The following is a 17,825-nucleotide window of genomic DNA, read 5'->3' on the forward strand; positions in this document are numbered from 1 at the left end:
TCATATCCTCTTAAACCCCCTTCTCAAGAAGGCTTTGACTATTAGACCAGGCTCCAGTGTGACATATTATCTAAATATTTACTTTGTTTAAAGTGATATTCATCTAATATTCATTTTTTCATCATAGCCATCTGTTTATAGTAAAAAATTCATAACTTTTTTTTTTCTTTTGAGATGCAGTCTTGCTCTGTGGCTGGGCTGGAGTGCAATAGCTCAATCTTGGGTCACTGCAACCTCTGCCTCCCAGGCTCAAGCAATTCTCCTGCCTCAGGCTCCCCTGTAACTGGCCACCACACCTGGCCAATTTTTTGTATTTTTAGTAGAGATGGGGTTTCACCATGTTGGCCAGGCTGGTCTCAAACTACTGACCTCAAGTGATCCGCCCGCCTCAGCCTCCCAAAGTGCTGGGATTACAGGCGTGAGCCACGGTGCCCAGCACTATTTCATTTCACTATTGAGTTTTAAAAATCTTGGCCGGCATGGTGCCTCACGTCTGTAATCCCAGCACTTTGGGAGGCCGAGGCGGGTGGATCACCTGAGATCAGGAGTTTGAGACCAGCCTGACCAACACGGAAAAACTCCGTCTCTACTAAAAAAAATACAAAATTAGCTGGGCTTGGTGGTGCATGCCTGTGATCCCAGCTACTCGGGAGGCTGAGGCAGGAGAATCACTTGAACCCGGGAGGTGGAGGTTGCAGTGAGCTGAGCTCGCACCGTTGCACTCCAGCCTGGGCAACAAGAGCAAATCTCCAAATCAAAAAAAAAAAAAAAAAAAAAAAAAGTTTAGTTGGCCAGGTGCAGTCGCTCATTAATTAAAAAATAAAAAATGTTGCTATTAACAGAAGTTGGAATAGAACTGAGATTTTAAATTTTGGGGTGTTTTTTCTCTGTTGCCCAGGCTGGAGTGCAGTGGCATGATCTCAGTTCACTGTAGCCTCAACTGGCCAGGGTTGTGATCCTCCCACCTCAGCCTCCAATGTAGCTGGGACCACAGGTGCGTGCCACCACACCTGGCTGATTTATTATTTGTAGAGACAAGGTCGTGCTATGTTGCCCAGGCTGGTCTTGATCTCCTGGGCTCAAGTAATCTTCCAGTCTTGGCCTGGCAAAGTGCTGGGATTACAAGTGTGAGTCACGGTGTCTGGCCAAATTCAGTAATTCTTAAAACTGGGCTTAGCCTTCAAACAGCAATGTTAAGAACTATATTTGAGAAAGGGTCTTGCTCTTTCACCCAGGCTGGAGTGCAGTGATGCAACTATAGGTCATTGCAACTTTGAATTCCATGGCTCAAGAGATCCTCTAGCCTCAGCTTCCTGAGTAGCTGTGACTACAGGTGCACACCACCATGCTGGGCTAATTTTTTTTTTTTTTTTTTTAGAGGGTCTCACTTTGTTGTCCAGGCTGGTCTCAAACTCCTGGGCTCAGGAGATCCTCCCGTCTCAGCCTCCCAAAGTGTTGGGCAATTTTTTTTTTTTTTGAGATGGAATCTTGCTCTGTCACCCAGCCTCGAGTGCAGTGACGCCATCTCGGCTCACTGCAACCTCCACCTCCTGGGTTCAAGCGCTTCTTCTGCCTCAGCCTCCCAAATAGCTGGAACTACAGACACGCGCCACCTCACCCAGATAATTTTTGCATTTTTAGTAGAGACAGAGTTTCACCATATTGGCCAGGCTGGTCTCAAACTCCTGACCTGGTAATCTGCCAGCCTTGGCCTCGCAAAGTGCTGGGTTAACAGGCATGAGCCACTGCGCCCAGCTGCCAAGAACTCTTTATACAGAGTCCTTAACCATAAAAACAGGAAAAAAAAAATGGTAACACTATCCTAGAAATACCATCTGCAAAGATAGCATTGAGACAAATGTTCCTGAGATAAGGATCAATGTTACCTATGTCCATGCTCTAATCTTCTTTAAGCAATGCCATGAACAGAATTCTGAAAACCTCACTTTTCCCAAACATTCACGAAAATCTGAATAAGGCAGTCTTTCCTGCGCAATGCAACACTTGAAGGTGTATTAACTATAAACTCAATTCTGGTTACTTACCTTCCCACACTACAGTAAGCAGTTCATAAGACCACTTTTCCCCTGTAACAATCTCATTCCCACAAATGAAATCGTTATGCAGAAGAAACCACAAGTTTCAAATACACACACACACACACACACACACACACACAGAGAACAAGCCAAAGGCTAGAGTTTTTTTTTTTTTTTTCCAGTTTATTGTATACACACACATTTCACAGGTTGTTGTTTTTTTTTAAAAAAAGTCTGTACAATTGACAAGACAATACAAACTAGCTATAATCTGCTAGCTACACATTAGGACATTAACAAAGCCCATGGTTTCTGCCCTAAAACAGGCAATTGTGCTACTCCAAATCTCTAAGAGAGATTTTCCAGTTCATGTCGTGTGGCCCAGGTACCTCCTCTTCTGTAACTTCCGCCTCTGGAACTGGGCCCACAAGCCCAAGCTCTATCTTGTTTACTTTTATTTTAGGTTCAGCTCAAAGAGGGTACTCTGAGGCTTCACTTTTTCATCTTCATATCTGCTTCAATGGCACAGCGGCGTCCCCTGGTTCCTCCATCCTAGATGACAGGCAGAGAAAGAAAGGGAGCATGAGTTGGTCAAGAGACAACGGACAGTGCAACAGAAAAGTTGGGGATTTGGTTTCTTGGGGGAGAGGGGAGAAGAGAATCAGCAGAAAAATCCAGAGGGATGAGGGGCATATTTCTGTCTTCCCACAGAGTGGCTAAAGAACACCTGGTAGTTTATGAGAGGAAATGTGGGATGGAGTATCTTGTTCATGCCCACCACAAAGGTCCTTGGAATTCACCTAGGGTCCCACAGAATAACTATTAGTCATCCCACCCAGGCCCAAATCATGTGCAAAGGAACAGGAGAGTAAAAGAAAGGTAGGAGAGTCAGAATGGGCAATGGGTAGTGAGGTTCTTGACTAACATACCTGTCCAACTGCTGGTCCCTATAAGAAAGGCCTTTCCTGCAGACTGACCCTGGCACTAGAGTTCCCTAGCACCTCCTGACAGTGGTTTTCCATGAGATCAGGATAATTAGAAGGCTTCTTTCCATCTGCTGCTCTCTCCCTGCAGCCCAGCTCCTTCCTCTTGTGCAATATTTTGCTGTCTTCAATAGATAAAAGATCCCATTAACCAGCCTTGCAATAGCCAGCCAAATGCTTTGCTTGGGGGATCCAGAGTCACTGTTGTAGGCCAATAAGAAAGAACGGAGATTATAATGTTCTGTCTGTGGTACAGCCTGTAGGCAAGATGAATTACTGAAACCTTTGCTGGGCCAGGCCATTTTTACATTTCTAATATGCAAGGACTCTAAAATTTTTAGAGTCCATGAACATAAGTTGCCCATGAGGCAACAGTGAAAATAAAAAGGTGGTAATCTTGCATGTGTATAATGCTTTTTCTTTTTTTTCCCAGCCACTTTCATATCTATTATCTCATTTTATCCTCACAACATCCCTGTGAGGTAGGCTGGACAAGTACCTCATTATATTAGCTTCATCACACACCAAGGAAAACAATGCCCCAAGAGATTATCCAGTGACCTTAAGACCATGTAGTTTTCTAGCCTGATGCCCTTCCATTACATCATACCTCACTGTCCCATAATGAACAACACAGAGTAAGAGCCAGTTAATTTACGGAGGAAAGTAATAAAAGTCTTTAGGCTAGCTCTCCTAAGCTTATCTGTAATTCCAGCAGCCACTACTGATGCAGTGGTCACTTTCTTTTTTTTTCTTTTTTTTTTTTATGAGACAGAGTTTCGCTCTTGTTGCCCAGGCTGGAGTACAATGGTGCAATCTCAGCTCAGGGCAACCTCTGCCTCCTGGGTTCAAGCGATTCTCCTGCCTCAGCCTCCCAAGTAGCTGGGATTACAGGCGTGTGCCACCACGCCCAGCTAATTTTGTATTTTTTTTAGTACAGACAGGGTTTTTCCATGTTGGTCAGGCTGGTCTCGAACTCCCGACCTCAGGTGATCAGCCCACCTCAGCCTCCCAAAGTGCTGGGACTACAGGTGTGAGCTACCGCACCCGGTCGCAGTGGTCATTATTACTGAGATTTTTTTTTTCTTTGGAGACAAGGTCTCGTTCTGTCACCCAGGCTGGAGTGCAGTAGAATGAACAGTGCAGCCTTGACCTCCTGGGCCCAAGTGATGCTCCTACCTTAGCCTTCTGAGTAGCTGGTAGTTGGGGACCACAGGTGCGCACCACTCTGCTGCACAGCTAGTAGGGTTTTTTGTTGTTGTTGCCGTTTTTAAATTTTGTAGAGACATGGTTTCCCTATGTTGCCTAAGCTGGTCTCAAACTCCTGGGCTCAAGTAATCCTTCTACCTCAGCCTCCCAAACTGTTGGAGTTATAGACGTAAACCACCATACCCAGCCTATACTGAGTTCTTTAGCTTAAATTTTACTAAGTGTTTGTTACATTCATCTTGCAACTTAATTTTAGGAGACAAGAGAAAAACTATGTGCTGAGTACTACCATTATGAGGAACACTGTTAAAAAGCCAGCTAGCAGCTCCTGCTCTGACCAATTTTAAATTTGTTAAGAAAAGAATTGGTAAAAGGTGAAGTCGGGAAATGATGAGCCGGTACATCCTAGATCCTTTACTCCTAGAATACATTTCAGCCCAGTGATCTCAAAAACAGTCCCTACCCGGCCCACACACACACACATGCAGAAAGACAGAAATGCAGAAGAAAAGAGTTTCTTATTCAATGACCTGAATAAACAGAAGTTCAAGACACTGCCACGGTCTGCATGTTGGATTTCCCTCTGCCACCCACCCCCATTAAGAGCTGAGAATCTTTGTGGCAACACCACCCCTCGCAGCCATTCAATACTTACAAAGAGAGAGAGAAGGAAGGCAGGAGAGCCCATTGGGACACTGTCCTGTTAGAGGACAAACAAACACTGATCAGGTTCCACAGAAACTCTCAGCCACAAGCACCCCAAACCTCAGGACAGAGACACAAGCACCACACACACAAGGACAAAATTTAAAAACTCAAGAACAAGAGGAAAGAGATCCAAAAGCAATCTGGCCATTACGCCTCTAGAATAGAAACTGATGGTCCCCAACTGCTGCAGGCTAAGCCATTTCCCCCGCCTTGACAGCACTCTCCCAGAGGAATTAATAATTTCCCTACTCACGATTTCTTCCATGTGACTGTGTCTTTCGGTTACAACAGGCTTATTCAATGTTTAGATGGGTGCGAACAACCACCATTCTAAGATCTATGTGTCTGTATATTATTGGAATCTAGAAGCCCAACAGTACCAAGTAGTAACATAAGGTTCCTTGGATACTTCAGACTTCTACTACTGGAACACTGGCACACAGGTTCCTTCCTGATCACCTCACCTTCTCTGAAGCATCCTGTTTGCGAGTAGAATCTCTCCCTCGAAGACTTTTAGCACTGATCCCAGACTCGGATGTTTGCATAATCAACTGCGTGGCCAAGAATTGCTGTAGGGAGAAGAAATAGGGTAGGCCATAGAGACCTGATTTAGTAGAGACAAATCAAGTACACTTTAAGCACTGTAAATAGAACTTTGTACAGTACTCTTCTGGCTCAAATATATTTTGACTGATTGGAAGTTTAGCCTATTAAGTTTTAATTCTAGTTGCAACAGGGATGCTAAGGGATGCTAAGAATCTTTTTTTGCTATAACATAGGATCAAATCTCTATCCTCCAGGAATGAGAAAAAGAATAAAACTGGAATGATCCAAAGATCATTCAGCAATTTAAGTAATTTGACAGATCGTGCGAAGATCTGCAACATTCTTCCAAGTTCAACACCCCAAAAAGTACCTGGTAATGCAATCACAGGATAAAAGTAGGGAAAAGGAAAGGAGAAACTCTTATTTGCTGAGCATCTACTATGTACCAGGTACTTGATGTAATTAAAAAATATGCATTCACCAGTTTTTAAAAAATTTATTTAAAAACTTTATGAAACTGCAATTAATTGCCCAAGAAAGGTAGAATATTGTATCACAACTCTTTCACCACACCACAGAAAATAAAAATAAATTCCGCAAAAACAAAATATTACGTTTTCAATGTGTCCCTGATAGCTATCCAAGTAAAAGCCACAGCAATCCTTCTTGGCATCAACATGAATCCTCCCCTTGAGTATTTTAATTTCATCCTTGCTGAAACACAAAAGATCCTCAAAGTACCTGGATCTGTTCCAAGACATCTCTCTGCATCTCCACTGCCATGTGATAGACATCATGGTCTGAGCTATTGTACATTACAGCATTCTGAAACATTAGCATAATGTCACGCTGAAATTCAGCTGTGCTTCGGATCAGTCCATTTTCTATGTTTTTCTTAATAGTTGACAAATCCATAGGCCTAAAAAAAAGAACAGGGGTAAGTGGCAGTGTGGGTGGGAAGAGGACTCATCTAGATCTCTGAATACATTATCATCATACAGACTTTCTCATATATACCTTAATTTGCAGCTGCCAGGACTTAAATGCTAACCCCTTACCCCGAAACATGCACTTAACCCATTTAACAATCTATATAATAAGCACTGAGAAAGGTAATAAAGGGAGTTTATTTGTTTTTTTTTTTTTTTTTTGGAGACAGGGCCTGGCTCTGTCACTCAGGCTGTAGTGCAGTGGCACAATCATGGTTCATTGCAGCCTCGAACTTCCAGGCTCAAGCAATCCTTCCCACCTCAGCCTCCCAGGTAGTTGGGACTACAAATGCGCGACACCACACCTGGCTAAGTTTTGTATTTTTTATAGAGAGGGGGTTTCGCCATGTTGCCCAGGCTAGTCTTGAATTCCTGGGCTCCAGTGATTCACCCACCTCAGCACCCTCAAAGCGCTGGGATTACAGGCGTGAGCCACCACTCCCGGTGAGGATTTATTCTTTTAGACTATCAGTGGTGATCCAGCCACTGGAATCATCAGTTTAGTACTTAGTGCCCCTTATAGCAAAACCATAAATTTACTTGCTTTAAACTTTCTATCTAAAGCAAAACTTTCACTAAGACTGGACAACTTATAATTCAGGCAAGTTACCATGCTGAGTGGATCATGGCTCACCTCTGCACAATGCTGTGGTAGCCAGGTGCTATGTCATCTGTAACAGGCTGCAGGAAGACATTGGCATACCTGTCCAAAAGGAATAAGGTGCAATTACTGACATTCTCCAGAAGAACAGGGAGGGAACTTACTCTAAGTAGCTGAAGATAGTAAGAACCAATACCAGCAGTTCCACAGAAGCCTACTCAAGACTTTTTTCCAGTCACCAACAATGAAGAGTAGGAGAAAATAAACCTACTGACTGGTAAAGCCCACTCACCTATGATTAGCTGCAGCTCTCCATACAAGCATGATGGCTTTCTTCCAAATTTTCTGTGCCTGAATAGCTTCCTGATCCTCGCTACAGACAGAGCTGAAACAGAGATACAGCAATTCCACTAGGCACAAGTTAAAAAAAAAAAAAAATATATATATATATATATAAAATTATCTCTTTTTTTTAGAGACAGGGTCTCACTCTGTCCCCCAGGCTGGAGTGCAGTGGCGTGATCATGTTCACTGCACCCTCAACCTCCCAGACTCAATCCTCTCACCTCAGCCTCCCAAGTAGCTGGGACTGTAGGTGCATACCACCATGCTCAGCTAATTTTTTAATTTTTTTTAGAGATAGGGTCTCACTGTGTTGCCCAGGCTGGTCTCGAAGTACTGGGTTCCAGCGATCCTCCTGCCTTAGCCTCCTAAAGTGTTGGGATTACAGGTGTGAGCCACCATGCCCAGCCCTAATAATTTTTGTCAACTGTTTATTCCAGGCCAAAAAAGGGAAACACTGAAGAAAAGATCAGGCCAGGCATTGTGGCTCATGCCTCTAATTCTAGTGCTTTGGGATGTCAAGGTAAGAAGACTGCTTGAGGTCAGGAGTTCAAGACCAGACTGGACAACATAGAGAGATTCTGTCTCTTAAAAGAACATCTTTTGAAAACAAAAATTTAAAAATAAAGAAAAAGACCACGTATGATGGCTCATGCCTGTAATCTCAGCACTTTGGGAGGCCAAGGCAACTGCTGAGCTTAGGAGTTTGAGAACAGCCTGGGTAAAATGGCAAAACTTGGTCTCTACTAAAAAAAATTTTTTTAATTAGCAGGGTGTGGTGGTGCAGGCCGGTAGTCCCAGCTACTAAGGAGGCTGAGGTGAAAGGATTGCTTGGGCCTGAGAAGTGGAGGTTGCAGTGAGCTGAGATCGCGCCACTGCCCTCCAGCATGGGTGAGTGAGAACAACAAAGGAAGGAAGGAAAGAAAGAAAGAAGGAGAGAAGAGAGGAGAGGAGAGGAGAAGAGAGGAGAGGAGGGGAAGGGAGGGGAAGGGAGGGGAGGGGAAGGGAGGAAAGGAAAGGAGAGGAGAGGAGAGGAGAGGAGAGGACAGGAGAGGAGAGGAGAAGAGAGGAGAGGAGGGGAAGGGAGAGGAGGGGAAGGGAGGGGAAAGGAGGGGAGGGGAGGGGAGAGGAGAGGAGGGGAAGGGAGGGGAGGGGAGGGGAGGGGAGGGGAGGAAAAAAAAAGATCCTCTCCTTCTCACCTTCACTGCCTTAGCCTCAAAGGAAGAATCTCAGATACTCACAACTGTGAAGAAGCAGGGCTGCTGGGGATGGAGTCTGCCAGCGTGTGTGACTGCAGTGTAGCATTGTGTATGCTGAAGCCATCATCACTCTCGCTCACAGGAGGTTCATTATCCATTTCTGACAAATAACCTTCTCCTTGATCCTCTTCCTTAGGCTCCTCTAGGCTGGCCGCTTCACTGACACCATCTTCCTCCTCATCCTCACCTGGGGCATCCTTAGACACAGTATGCTCCAGTCAACAAATGCAAGCAAAGCTATCCAGCAAAGCATCATTAAACATGCTCTGTCTTTTGGGTTAGAATTAGTTCTAGAAATGACCTCACGCTGTTTCCTGACTTAGCTATCACTTATACTACCATCTACTTAAAGACACTGACTTAAGTAATTTAGAACCTGGACAAAGAATAATACCCAGGATCTTTTAAAAAGAAAGAAAAAAAAAAAGCTACTTACTTAAGACTAAGCTAAGAGGCATTCCTTCTTTCCCCTTGTTCAAGAGTAACTCTGACCCTGGATAAAAAGTTATCAAAAATAATTTTTATTTTGTGTTTCATCTGATGGAGCAAGCTCACATCGCATTCTTTAAGTCTCTGTTACTACTGCTTTAATAATTCTAAAAAGAAAACTTTGGATGATTTTCTTTGGATAGTCTAATTAATAAACTGGATTCCTGTATGTTCTCCTTGGTTCTGGTATCCTTATTCACTCCAAATCACTCTAAGTGTATCAAGGCTTCTTAAGGACTGTGATATTCACAAGCTGTTTCATATGGGAGGCACCTGTTGCTACAGTACTCCCATTATGCCTGTCTACTGCAGCTGTTCACCACGCAACTCCATACCAGTCTCTTATCAGAGAATAAAAATGCGACTTTACTGAAATTCATTAAAAAGTAGTGCTATAGGGAAATCTAATCACATGGCAAGAGGAATAAAGAAAAGTCTGAAATACCTTTATCTGGCTTCCAAAAATAGTCCCTGATTCTTCTTTCAATGAGTCTGCAGAGGAGAGAAAGACTACCTGAAGATTTTTCCACCTTAGCCTTCCCCTTCCTATGGACCATAATCCCCTGCAGCTCTCCTTTCCATGCTGACCTGTTCTACCTCCTCTACTTGCCCACAACCCACAATCCCTCAGAAGCCAAAGCAAATGATTTCAAGTTAGTTAAAGAGGACTTTATTTACCTGACATTTCGAACTTGTGCTGAGTCTCTGCTTCTAAAGGATCTTCAATGGGATTTGAGCCATGTGATGGAGACAACATGCTTTCAGGGGATGCCTGAAAACCAGAAAAGAAAAAACACCCTAAGTACTGGTAAATCACTATAGCTCACACAACTTTATTCTTCAATGATAATGAGACCATAGAAGAAATTCTAAGTCCTATTCATGTAATGTGACTCCAGTGGTCACCTTAACACGAATAAGTATATATAACACTAATCACAGCCTATGGGCTTTGGACCATCAAACATGTCAGAACTCAGGAATGCAACTGGAAAACCAAAAAACCTAAGCTATCACTTCTTACTTAAGGTATAACCCTCCATCTCCCCAGCCCCTGATCTTTATTAAGTACCTCTGTCTTCACATTTGTAAGTGGAGTCTCATCGCCTTTCCCAATGGCAACATCTGCTTCAACAATCTCTCCAGTTGCAGTACTTCCCGGTTCCTCATCTAAGTCCTGACTCCTGAGTTCTGGTGGCTCCATACTTGTGGCTGGAACAACTCCAGCTACTATTTCAGCCCCTGAAATGACTGATTCTGGTTCTGCAGGTTCCACCTTGATCTCTGCACTGGGCTCCCTGATGTCCACCAGTTCATGTATTCCCTTGTTTTCAGTTTCCTCAAAGTCCAGTCTCTCTTGCTTGACTGTCATTTCTGGTGCAGGGAGAGGTACTGGCTTGTCCCGCTCCTGCTGGATAGGATGCTCCCAGGGGCCAGGCAGGGATTGAGGATCATCATTTTCTTCACAAAATGACAGTGCTGCTTCCACTGCTGCCACATCCAGCACTTCAGGATGATCATCTACCTGTCCCACAAAACACAAGACTATTGAGGTCACAGAAAGAAGCTCAAGTCCCTCAATTTTTGTTAGCACCAAATGTGATGGCTTGAATCTGCAGCTTTTCTCTCCATTTTTTCCATGTAGTGGAGGCAAACAATGAACAGGCACCTGTTCCGTGCAAACCAGTAACATGGATAGGCCTGGGGAGATGACTAGTATGTTAGCACCAAAGGGCTACAAAGATGGAGATGGGCAGAGTTAAGTAATTCTTACTGTAAGAAGTAAAGAGGCCAAGCATGGTGGCTCATGCCTGTAACCTCAGCACTTTGGGAGGCCGAGGTGGGTGGATCACTTGAGGCCGGGAGCTTGAGACCAGCCTGACCAACATGGCAAAACTCATCTCTACTAAAAATGCAAAAAATTAGTGAGGCATGGCGGCACGTGCCTGTAGTCCCAGCTACTCAGGAGGTTGAGGCACAAGAATTACCTCTGGGAGGCAGAGGTAACAGTGAACCAACATCGTGCCACTGCACTTCAGCCTGGATGACAGAGCAAGACTTTGTCTCTTTTAAAAAAAAAAAAAAAAAAAACAGCAGCAGCAAAGTGAGGCTGAAGAGAGAAGCCTATGTAGGACCCATGAGATTCTCTGGGGCTTCACTGAATAGTTACCTTGTCCTCAATGATGGCAATGATGTCTCCAACAGTCTCAAAATCCAGCTCTTCACCTGTGTAAGACACAGCAATATCCATCTTCTCAGCCAGATCTAATTCTTCCTTCCCATCTATGCTGGGAGCCTTTGATCCAACAGGGGCCTCTGCTACCCCTGATCGAAAACACTCTTCTTTGATAGAATTAATGATCATGGAGATTTCACTGCTGTCCATGGAAACAGTCACAGTATGTGGATCCCCCACAGCCTCCATGGGAACACAGTTATCGGGCTGACTCACTGAATAATAGAAAGAGAAAAGCCATCTCAGAAGCTTATTGGGTACAAAGTGACCACCTTGAGATCACATCAGCGCTATAGACAGATGTCAAATATCCAAACACTTAAGATCAGGAAGAGTCATCATACATGTGCCTATGTTTTCTTCTCCCCAGTTTTATCTAGAAAGGTGAGAACATAATCTCAAGCCTGCTCACATTTGTACACTTAGCGTCTTCCTGCAATACATAAATGCCCACCCACCTCTTCTCACATCTAAGGATATTTATTTCTAAGGATAAAGATGGCACATGTCTATGTAGAACACAGAAGCAGCATCTGAATTGGAGCCGATGCTCTTGGTCATTTTTCTCTAACTGAAGCTCGAAATGAAATTTTAGACCTTGTGGCTGCTCAGGGACGCACCTGGAGCTACACTTTCAGTAGTGGAGACAGCCGGAGCAGAGGATGGTGCTGGCAGCGCAGGCATCATGACAATGGTAGCTTGGGACACAGACTCTACAGGGGGTGGCACAAGTTTAACTGGAGGCTCACTGGCAACAGTAGTGAAGGAAGCAAGAGGTGTGGTGAACTGTGTAGGACCAGCTTCTAAAAGCCGGGAAAGAGTGGGAGCACCTAACATATAAAGAGGTACACAAAATGAAGTAAGAAGAAAGCACATAAACAAGAAGCAATAGCTACTTGAAGACTCAACTAAGAAAATTCTTTTGGTCTCAAAGGATGAGAGCAACTCCTGCACTGAGTAAGTTCATCATCTATATCCTTACCCTCTCTAACCTTACTTAAGATCTTCCTCCAAGTTAGGAATGAACCAAAGCACTAGAACACACAACATATATAAAAAATGGGTGGTGAGGCCAGATGCAGTGGCTCACGCCTGTAATGCAAGCACTTTGGGAAGCTAAGGCAGGTGGGTCACCTGCGGTCAAGAGGTTGAGACCAGCATAGGCAACATAGTAAAACCCTGCCTCTACTAAAAATACAAAAATACAAAAAAAAAAATTAGTCAGGTGTGGTGGCGGGCGCTGTAACCCCAGCTACTCAGGAGGCTGAGGGAGGAGAACTGCTTGAACCCTTGAACCCGGGAGGTGGAGATTGCAAGGAGCCAAGATCATGCCACCGCACTCCAGGTTGGGCGACAGAGCAAGGCTCTGTCTCCAAAAAAAAAAAAAAAGATGGTAATTCTTCCTCAGAGGAAAATTAATCATCAAGAAACAAAAAACTGGTATGAATAAATCTGTCACTTCTGCTGAAGTTCAGCATATTGTAAAACCACCCAAGTTTAACACCATTCAAATACCAATAAGGTTTGTATGGTATTCTATGGAGCTTTTTTTCCTTCCCTGCTTTATACATTCTACCTCATTAAATTCTCATCACATCCTTGTGAAGTATATATGTTACAATAAAAAAGGAAACTGAGGCTCAAAAGCTAAGTTACCTATCCAAGGTCACAAAACCAATGTGTGGCTGGCCTTATTCCACTATTCTATAATCTTAGGTATCTCTAGCACCTTGATTTTGCAAGCCCTAAGAAAGCAGCTCAATATTACTCTCAATATCCATGCAGTGGTCAATCAGGGCTATCAGTATCTTGAAGACAGATGGCTTTATAATATGGAGACTACATTGTTTACCAGGTAAAGTAGCTCCAAAAAAAAGTTAGAAAAAGTTGGGCTTTAAATCTAGGACTGACAACTGCTTAGTAACAAACAGTGAAACTGAGTCAATGTCAAGTTCAACACCTCTGAGGTTGTAAAGGAAAAGTGGTAACTTACCTGACGCAGCAGGGGAGGCTGCAACAGTATTGGGTGTTTGCTGTATCTCCCCACCATGTATCATGGGAAGGACCCCGCCTACCTCCAGGAGGACACCTGTACTGTTCAGGTGGCCAGAAGCCACAGCCATTTCACTCTCATTGACCTACCAGGGAAGAATAGAGGTGAAGGCTACACTCAAGCTTTCCTTTACTACCATTTCCCAACAAAGCTCCAGCAGTTGATCAAACTTCATGAGAACTAATAGTTAATATCCACGGAGAATAATTTAAGACTCAAGGGAAACTCTAAACTATAATGTTCAAAACTTATCTGACAAGAGTTCTCTGGAGAAGAGAAACAAAATAATTGTGATTCAGATACCTCAGGACCCATGGGTACTATCAACTTACTGTATTTTTTAAAAATTAACATTTAATTAGGAGATCTTTTCCTCTTTTGAACTTTTATTCCCCATGTCACATTTTAGGTCCCAGGCACTCCCTTCCAAGTACTAAATCACCACAGCTCTCAAACACCCACAGAAGTCTCCATACCAGTCTGGGGCTAGTAGGCAGGAGGCTGCCCTTCTTCAAGAGCTCTGACAGCAGAGGGGAGGGGGGTGGAGTTGCTTTCTGTCCAAGCATCTTTTTCTGGGGTGAATCATCTGTTACTGGGGTCATGGGGGCTTCTAAGGGTGCAGAGCCTGGAGGAAGGGTGTCAGGAATCCCAGGAAACGAGGTGACTGGGGTACTCGGCAAAGTCCCGGGGGTTACCTAAGAGACAACAGAGAACCTTTATCTGACTTCTCAAACTATGGAAGGTTCCCTACTAATCTGTATGGGTTAGTGTGTCTAACTATTATTTTATTAGTCCTGAGTGGAAGTGCCCAGAAACCCTCTATCCCTCCTGCTCTTAGCCATACTTTTCTTCCCCACAATCTTCTCCTTCATCCACTCAAACCCACAATGACTCAACCATCCCACCCAACCTGCCTTTTATAGAACTCCAATATTACATTTACAAGGATTTTGTCCCTTATTTCGCAGGAATTTCATAAGACTAGTATGAAACAATTCCTTAAAATAGTTTTTTACCTATCTCTCAGAAAGGTCAAAAGCCTCAATGCTTTTAGGTCCGATCTTATCTCAGAGCACAGAACAGGGTAAATTAAGTCTTTAGCATTCAGATCAAGAGAGGAAGTTGCCTCTAGGCCAAAAGTGGTTTCCTCATCACTCAGCTCTGCCGGCTTATTGCCCCTTCACTTATCAATTCCCATAGAAGGAAATATACTCACCCCAGAGGTAGCCTCTTCCATAGTGGTTGGAGTCAAGTCCCCAAGTGGATAGTCACCTCCTGGGGAGGCAGAATCTATAGGAGAGCGAACCATCACAGTGGGTAACCTCCGGGGGGGTGTTTTTACTGCTTGACGAGCTAGAACATAAAAGAGAACAATGTCCAAATCTTCAAGATTAAATAAATGAAACTTGACACTATTCTACTATTATACAATAAAGGACAAATAGGAATGCTGCATTAGTAAAGCAACACAATGAGTCTGAATTAGAATGCTTTAACACTTCTGGAGATGGATAACTTTTTAGCATAATTTTCCCTAAGGGCAATTTTCACACTAAGCAATCTCCTTTAACAATCTCAAACTACTTAATCATCCCAAAGGTCCTTGGAGTGGGAAAGTAGTTTAAACACCCTTTAATATTCTCTTTAGCAACTTATTAATATTCTGCTTTTAAGAACAGGGAGGCTGGGTACGGTGGCTCACGGCCATAATCCCAGCACTTTGGGAGGCCAAGGCAGGTGGATCACCTGAGGTCAGGAGTTTGAGGCCAGCCTGCAAAACCCTATCTCTACTAAAAATACAAAAATTAGCCAGGCATGGTGGCAGGCACCTGTAATGCCAGCTACGCGGGAGGCTGAAGCAGGAGAATCGCTTCAACCTGGGAGGCGGAGGTTGCAGTGACCCAAGATCACACCACTGCACTCCAGCCTGCACAGCAAGAGCAAAACTCAGCCTGGGGGAAAAACAAAAACAAAAACAGGCAAAGACCTCACTGGCTCACAGCATGTATTCCTAGAGTTGTAAATGCTTAAATTTTTCCCCTCATCCAATGACTGAGCTATTCTCAATCTTTTCACAGGCCCCTGACTTCTAAAACATTATGTTGAATATCTTCTTATCAAGCCTTTGTGTCCTAAAGTTAATTTAAGGTCCAGTGAGATCTGAAAACAACTCATATTCTATGAGTTTCTTCTTAGACATTAAGGGATGTTTTTATTCTGGTAGAAGAGGAAACTGCAAGTAAATTTAAATCAATGGATTCTATGTTACAAAATAGTCCAACTGTCATTAGCATGCAGTACTGTGCAATTAATTGCTAAACAGCTATACTAGGTCCAGCTTACCCTGATATGCAGCATCTGTAGCCTTCCTCTTTACTTCAGCCTCCTCTTCTTCCAATTTCTTTTTCCTAAACAGGGAATTAACGGTTGGATGCTAGACAGCTCTGGCTCCTCCCCAGAGTTCACAGAACCCTTACAAAGAAATTTTTTTGCCAGGCCAGCCCTTTCTGGAAGAAAGGCCTAATCAGGAATTCTAACCAGCAAAACAGGGAACTGGAGTATAGTGCCTAACTCACAGTTCTTCACCTAGGTAAACTATAGTCACTTTTAAGTTAGAACTAAGTTATGTTTTCATACTGAAATGTTCCATCACATTACCTTCTAGGACTCACTCCCTCCTCCCAGCCACCAAGCCACTCTGTGCTTTCCCCTTCCAGAATCTGTCTGAAGTCTAAATGAATGGCAGTTGGAGGAAATAAGCCAGATTACTTGAGTAGAAAAGAGGGTAAAAAGAAAGAGGCACAGAAGAACAATATAATATAACCCACATTGCAATGTCATTGCAAAGCTCATCCAGTCTGCTGTCCATGTGTCCAGCTTGAATTAGTTCTGCATCTCTTTTTAGCCGTCTATAGGAAGAAAGAGAGGTAGGTAGACTAGGTTTTTTAATCTGCTATTTAAAAAGTTCCAACCAGTACCAGAAGACAGCCCCTATGTCTTTCTCAATCTTTTGGCATTCTCTCTGATAAGTACCTATATCTCTCCTGAGTTTCCTTTATCACTTTCTTTAGTTCCTCAACTCTCTCAGCAGTCAGTTTCCGAACAATGACATCTTCAACAGTTTCCACCACTTCTCCCTTTTCACCTCGTTTCCGTCTGTGGAAAATTGAAAAAAAAAAAAAAAAAAAATTCATATTCGAGTAAGAGAACATTTATCCCCTCTCCTACTTGCTTTTACCACTTTTATATCACCCAGTATTATAAGTAAGTATAAACCAGAATTCCTCAGTAAATACTCTCCACTAAAGAAATTTGGCTGAAGTACCTGGCTTTGTACTCACTTTGGTGTCTCAGTGGTCTCTAAAAGCTCCGAGTATTGGGAAGCACAATGCTATAAAAAAAGTGAAAATATGATGAGCAAGCCTGGAAAGAAATGACCTTTCAAAGTTTCAAGAGATTAGAGTAAGATTTAGAGAAGAGAACTATATGTAAGATGGGAGTGGTTTACTAGGAGGGCAAGTAACTTTATAATCACATCAGTTCAAAATAATCAAAACAAGACACAGAAAAAGGGCGTCTTATGGACTGCAGTTTGTGCATTTGGGGAAAGGCAACCTAACTGCCAATATTTATAGCTAATATCTACTAAGTAGTTACCACATGCAAGGCACTGTGTTAAATGTTTTACATGTATTACCTGAATTAACTTCACAACAAACCTGAAGCAACTCTTATCTCTATTTTACAAATGAAAAAACAGAGGACCATGGCCCAAAGTTTTTAGATGCAGTAATAATGAACCCAGATCTAATTCCCAAGCTTGGGCTCTTAACTGTTATGCAACACCAATAAGAAAGGTCTAATATGATCATACATGAATGGATTAGCAAACAGTAGGAAAAAGAAAAAGGTGTATTCTCAACTATTTTTCCACATCATGGTATAAAAGCTTTGTAATTAAAAGTCAGGGCCTGGTAGAGAACCTACTTTACAACCCAAAGACTGCTCTAAAAGAGCACTTGCTTGGGAACTTACTTTTTGAGAGAACCAGTCTGGAGGGCGGCCAGGTTCTGCAAAGGGCTTAATTGCTCTGCTAACTGATACCCTACAAAATGAGGAAAGCTTTATTACACATCAAGCAGAAAATAATAGGAGAGGTGTGCTGAGAGTGTAAGGCCTGGAGTTCAAACTTTGGAATAAAAAAGATGCCAATGGCCAGGCGCGGTAGCTCACGCCTGTAATCCCAGCACTTTGGGAGGCCAAGATGGGTGGATCACAAGGTCAGGAGATCGAGACCATCCTGGCCAACATGGTGAAACCCTATCTCTACTAAAAATACAAAAATTAGTTGGGCATGGTGGCAAGCACCTG

General features: G+C 43.2%; 1 protein-coding gene across 2 annotated transcripts; it reads right to left on the bottom strand.

Annotated features, from left to right (window-relative positions):
* Positions 1-2,208: 2,208 nt before the first annotated feature.
* On the bottom strand, positions 2,209-17,560 carry LOC105531288 (bromodomain-containing protein 8). Of its 2 annotated transcripts, XM_011969174.1 has the most exons (19): positions 17,490-17,560; positions 16,796-16,845; positions 16,488-16,610; positions 16,288-16,363; positions 15,798-15,862; positions 14,671-14,807; positions 13,931-14,149; positions 13,395-13,539; positions 12,022-12,114; positions 11,336-11,616; positions 10,238-10,690; positions 9,844-9,937; positions 9,611-9,657; positions 8,659-8,873; positions 7,368-7,460; positions 7,109-7,177; positions 6,227-6,404; positions 5,404-5,508; positions 2,209-2,591 (listed from the first exon to the last, which is right to left on the bottom strand). In XM_011969174.1, the coding sequence occupies exons 4-19, from the start codon at positions 16,305-16,307 to the stop codon at positions 2,532-2,534; spliced, it is 2,274 nt and encodes a 757-aa protein (XP_011824564.1). In that variant the 5' UTR covers positions 16,308-16,363; positions 16,488-16,610; positions 16,796-16,845; positions 17,490-17,560; the 3' UTR covers positions 2,209-2,531. The 2 variants fall into 2 exon arrangements, with proteins under 2 accessions (XP_011824564.1, XP_011824565.1); XM_011969175.1 differs by lacking the exons at positions 13,395-13,539; positions 13,931-14,149; positions 14,671-14,807; ... (3 more) ...; positions 16,796-16,845; positions 17,490-17,560 and adding an exon at positions 4,887-4,931 and having other exon boundaries at positions 2,219-2,591; positions 12,022-12,596.
* Positions 17,561-17,825: the final 265 nt, after the last annotated feature.

Source organism: Mandrillus leucophaeus, unplaced genomic scaffold (assembly GCF_000951045.1).
Source record: "Mandrillus leucophaeus isolate KB7577 unplaced genomic scaffold, Mleu.le_1.0 Scaffold88, whole genome shotgun sequence".
NCBI classification, from domain to species: domain Eukaryota; kingdom Metazoa; phylum Chordata; class Mammalia; order Primates; family Cercopithecidae; genus Mandrillus; species Mandrillus leucophaeus.

Bases quoted from the DNA above. Each gene is read 5' to 3' on its own strand.
- LOC105531288 (XM_011969174.1), bottom strand. From the start codon at position 16,307: ATGAGCTTTGCAATGACATT. The intron at 14,150-14,670 runs GTGAGTATATTT...GTTGTCTCTTAG, and splicing joins TGGAAGAGGCTACCTCTGGG to GTAACCCCCGGGACTTTGCC. The intron at 2,592-5,403 runs GTGAGGTGATCA...CCTGTCATCTAG, and splicing joins AACAGGATGCTTCAGAGAAG to GATGGAGGAACCAGGGGACG.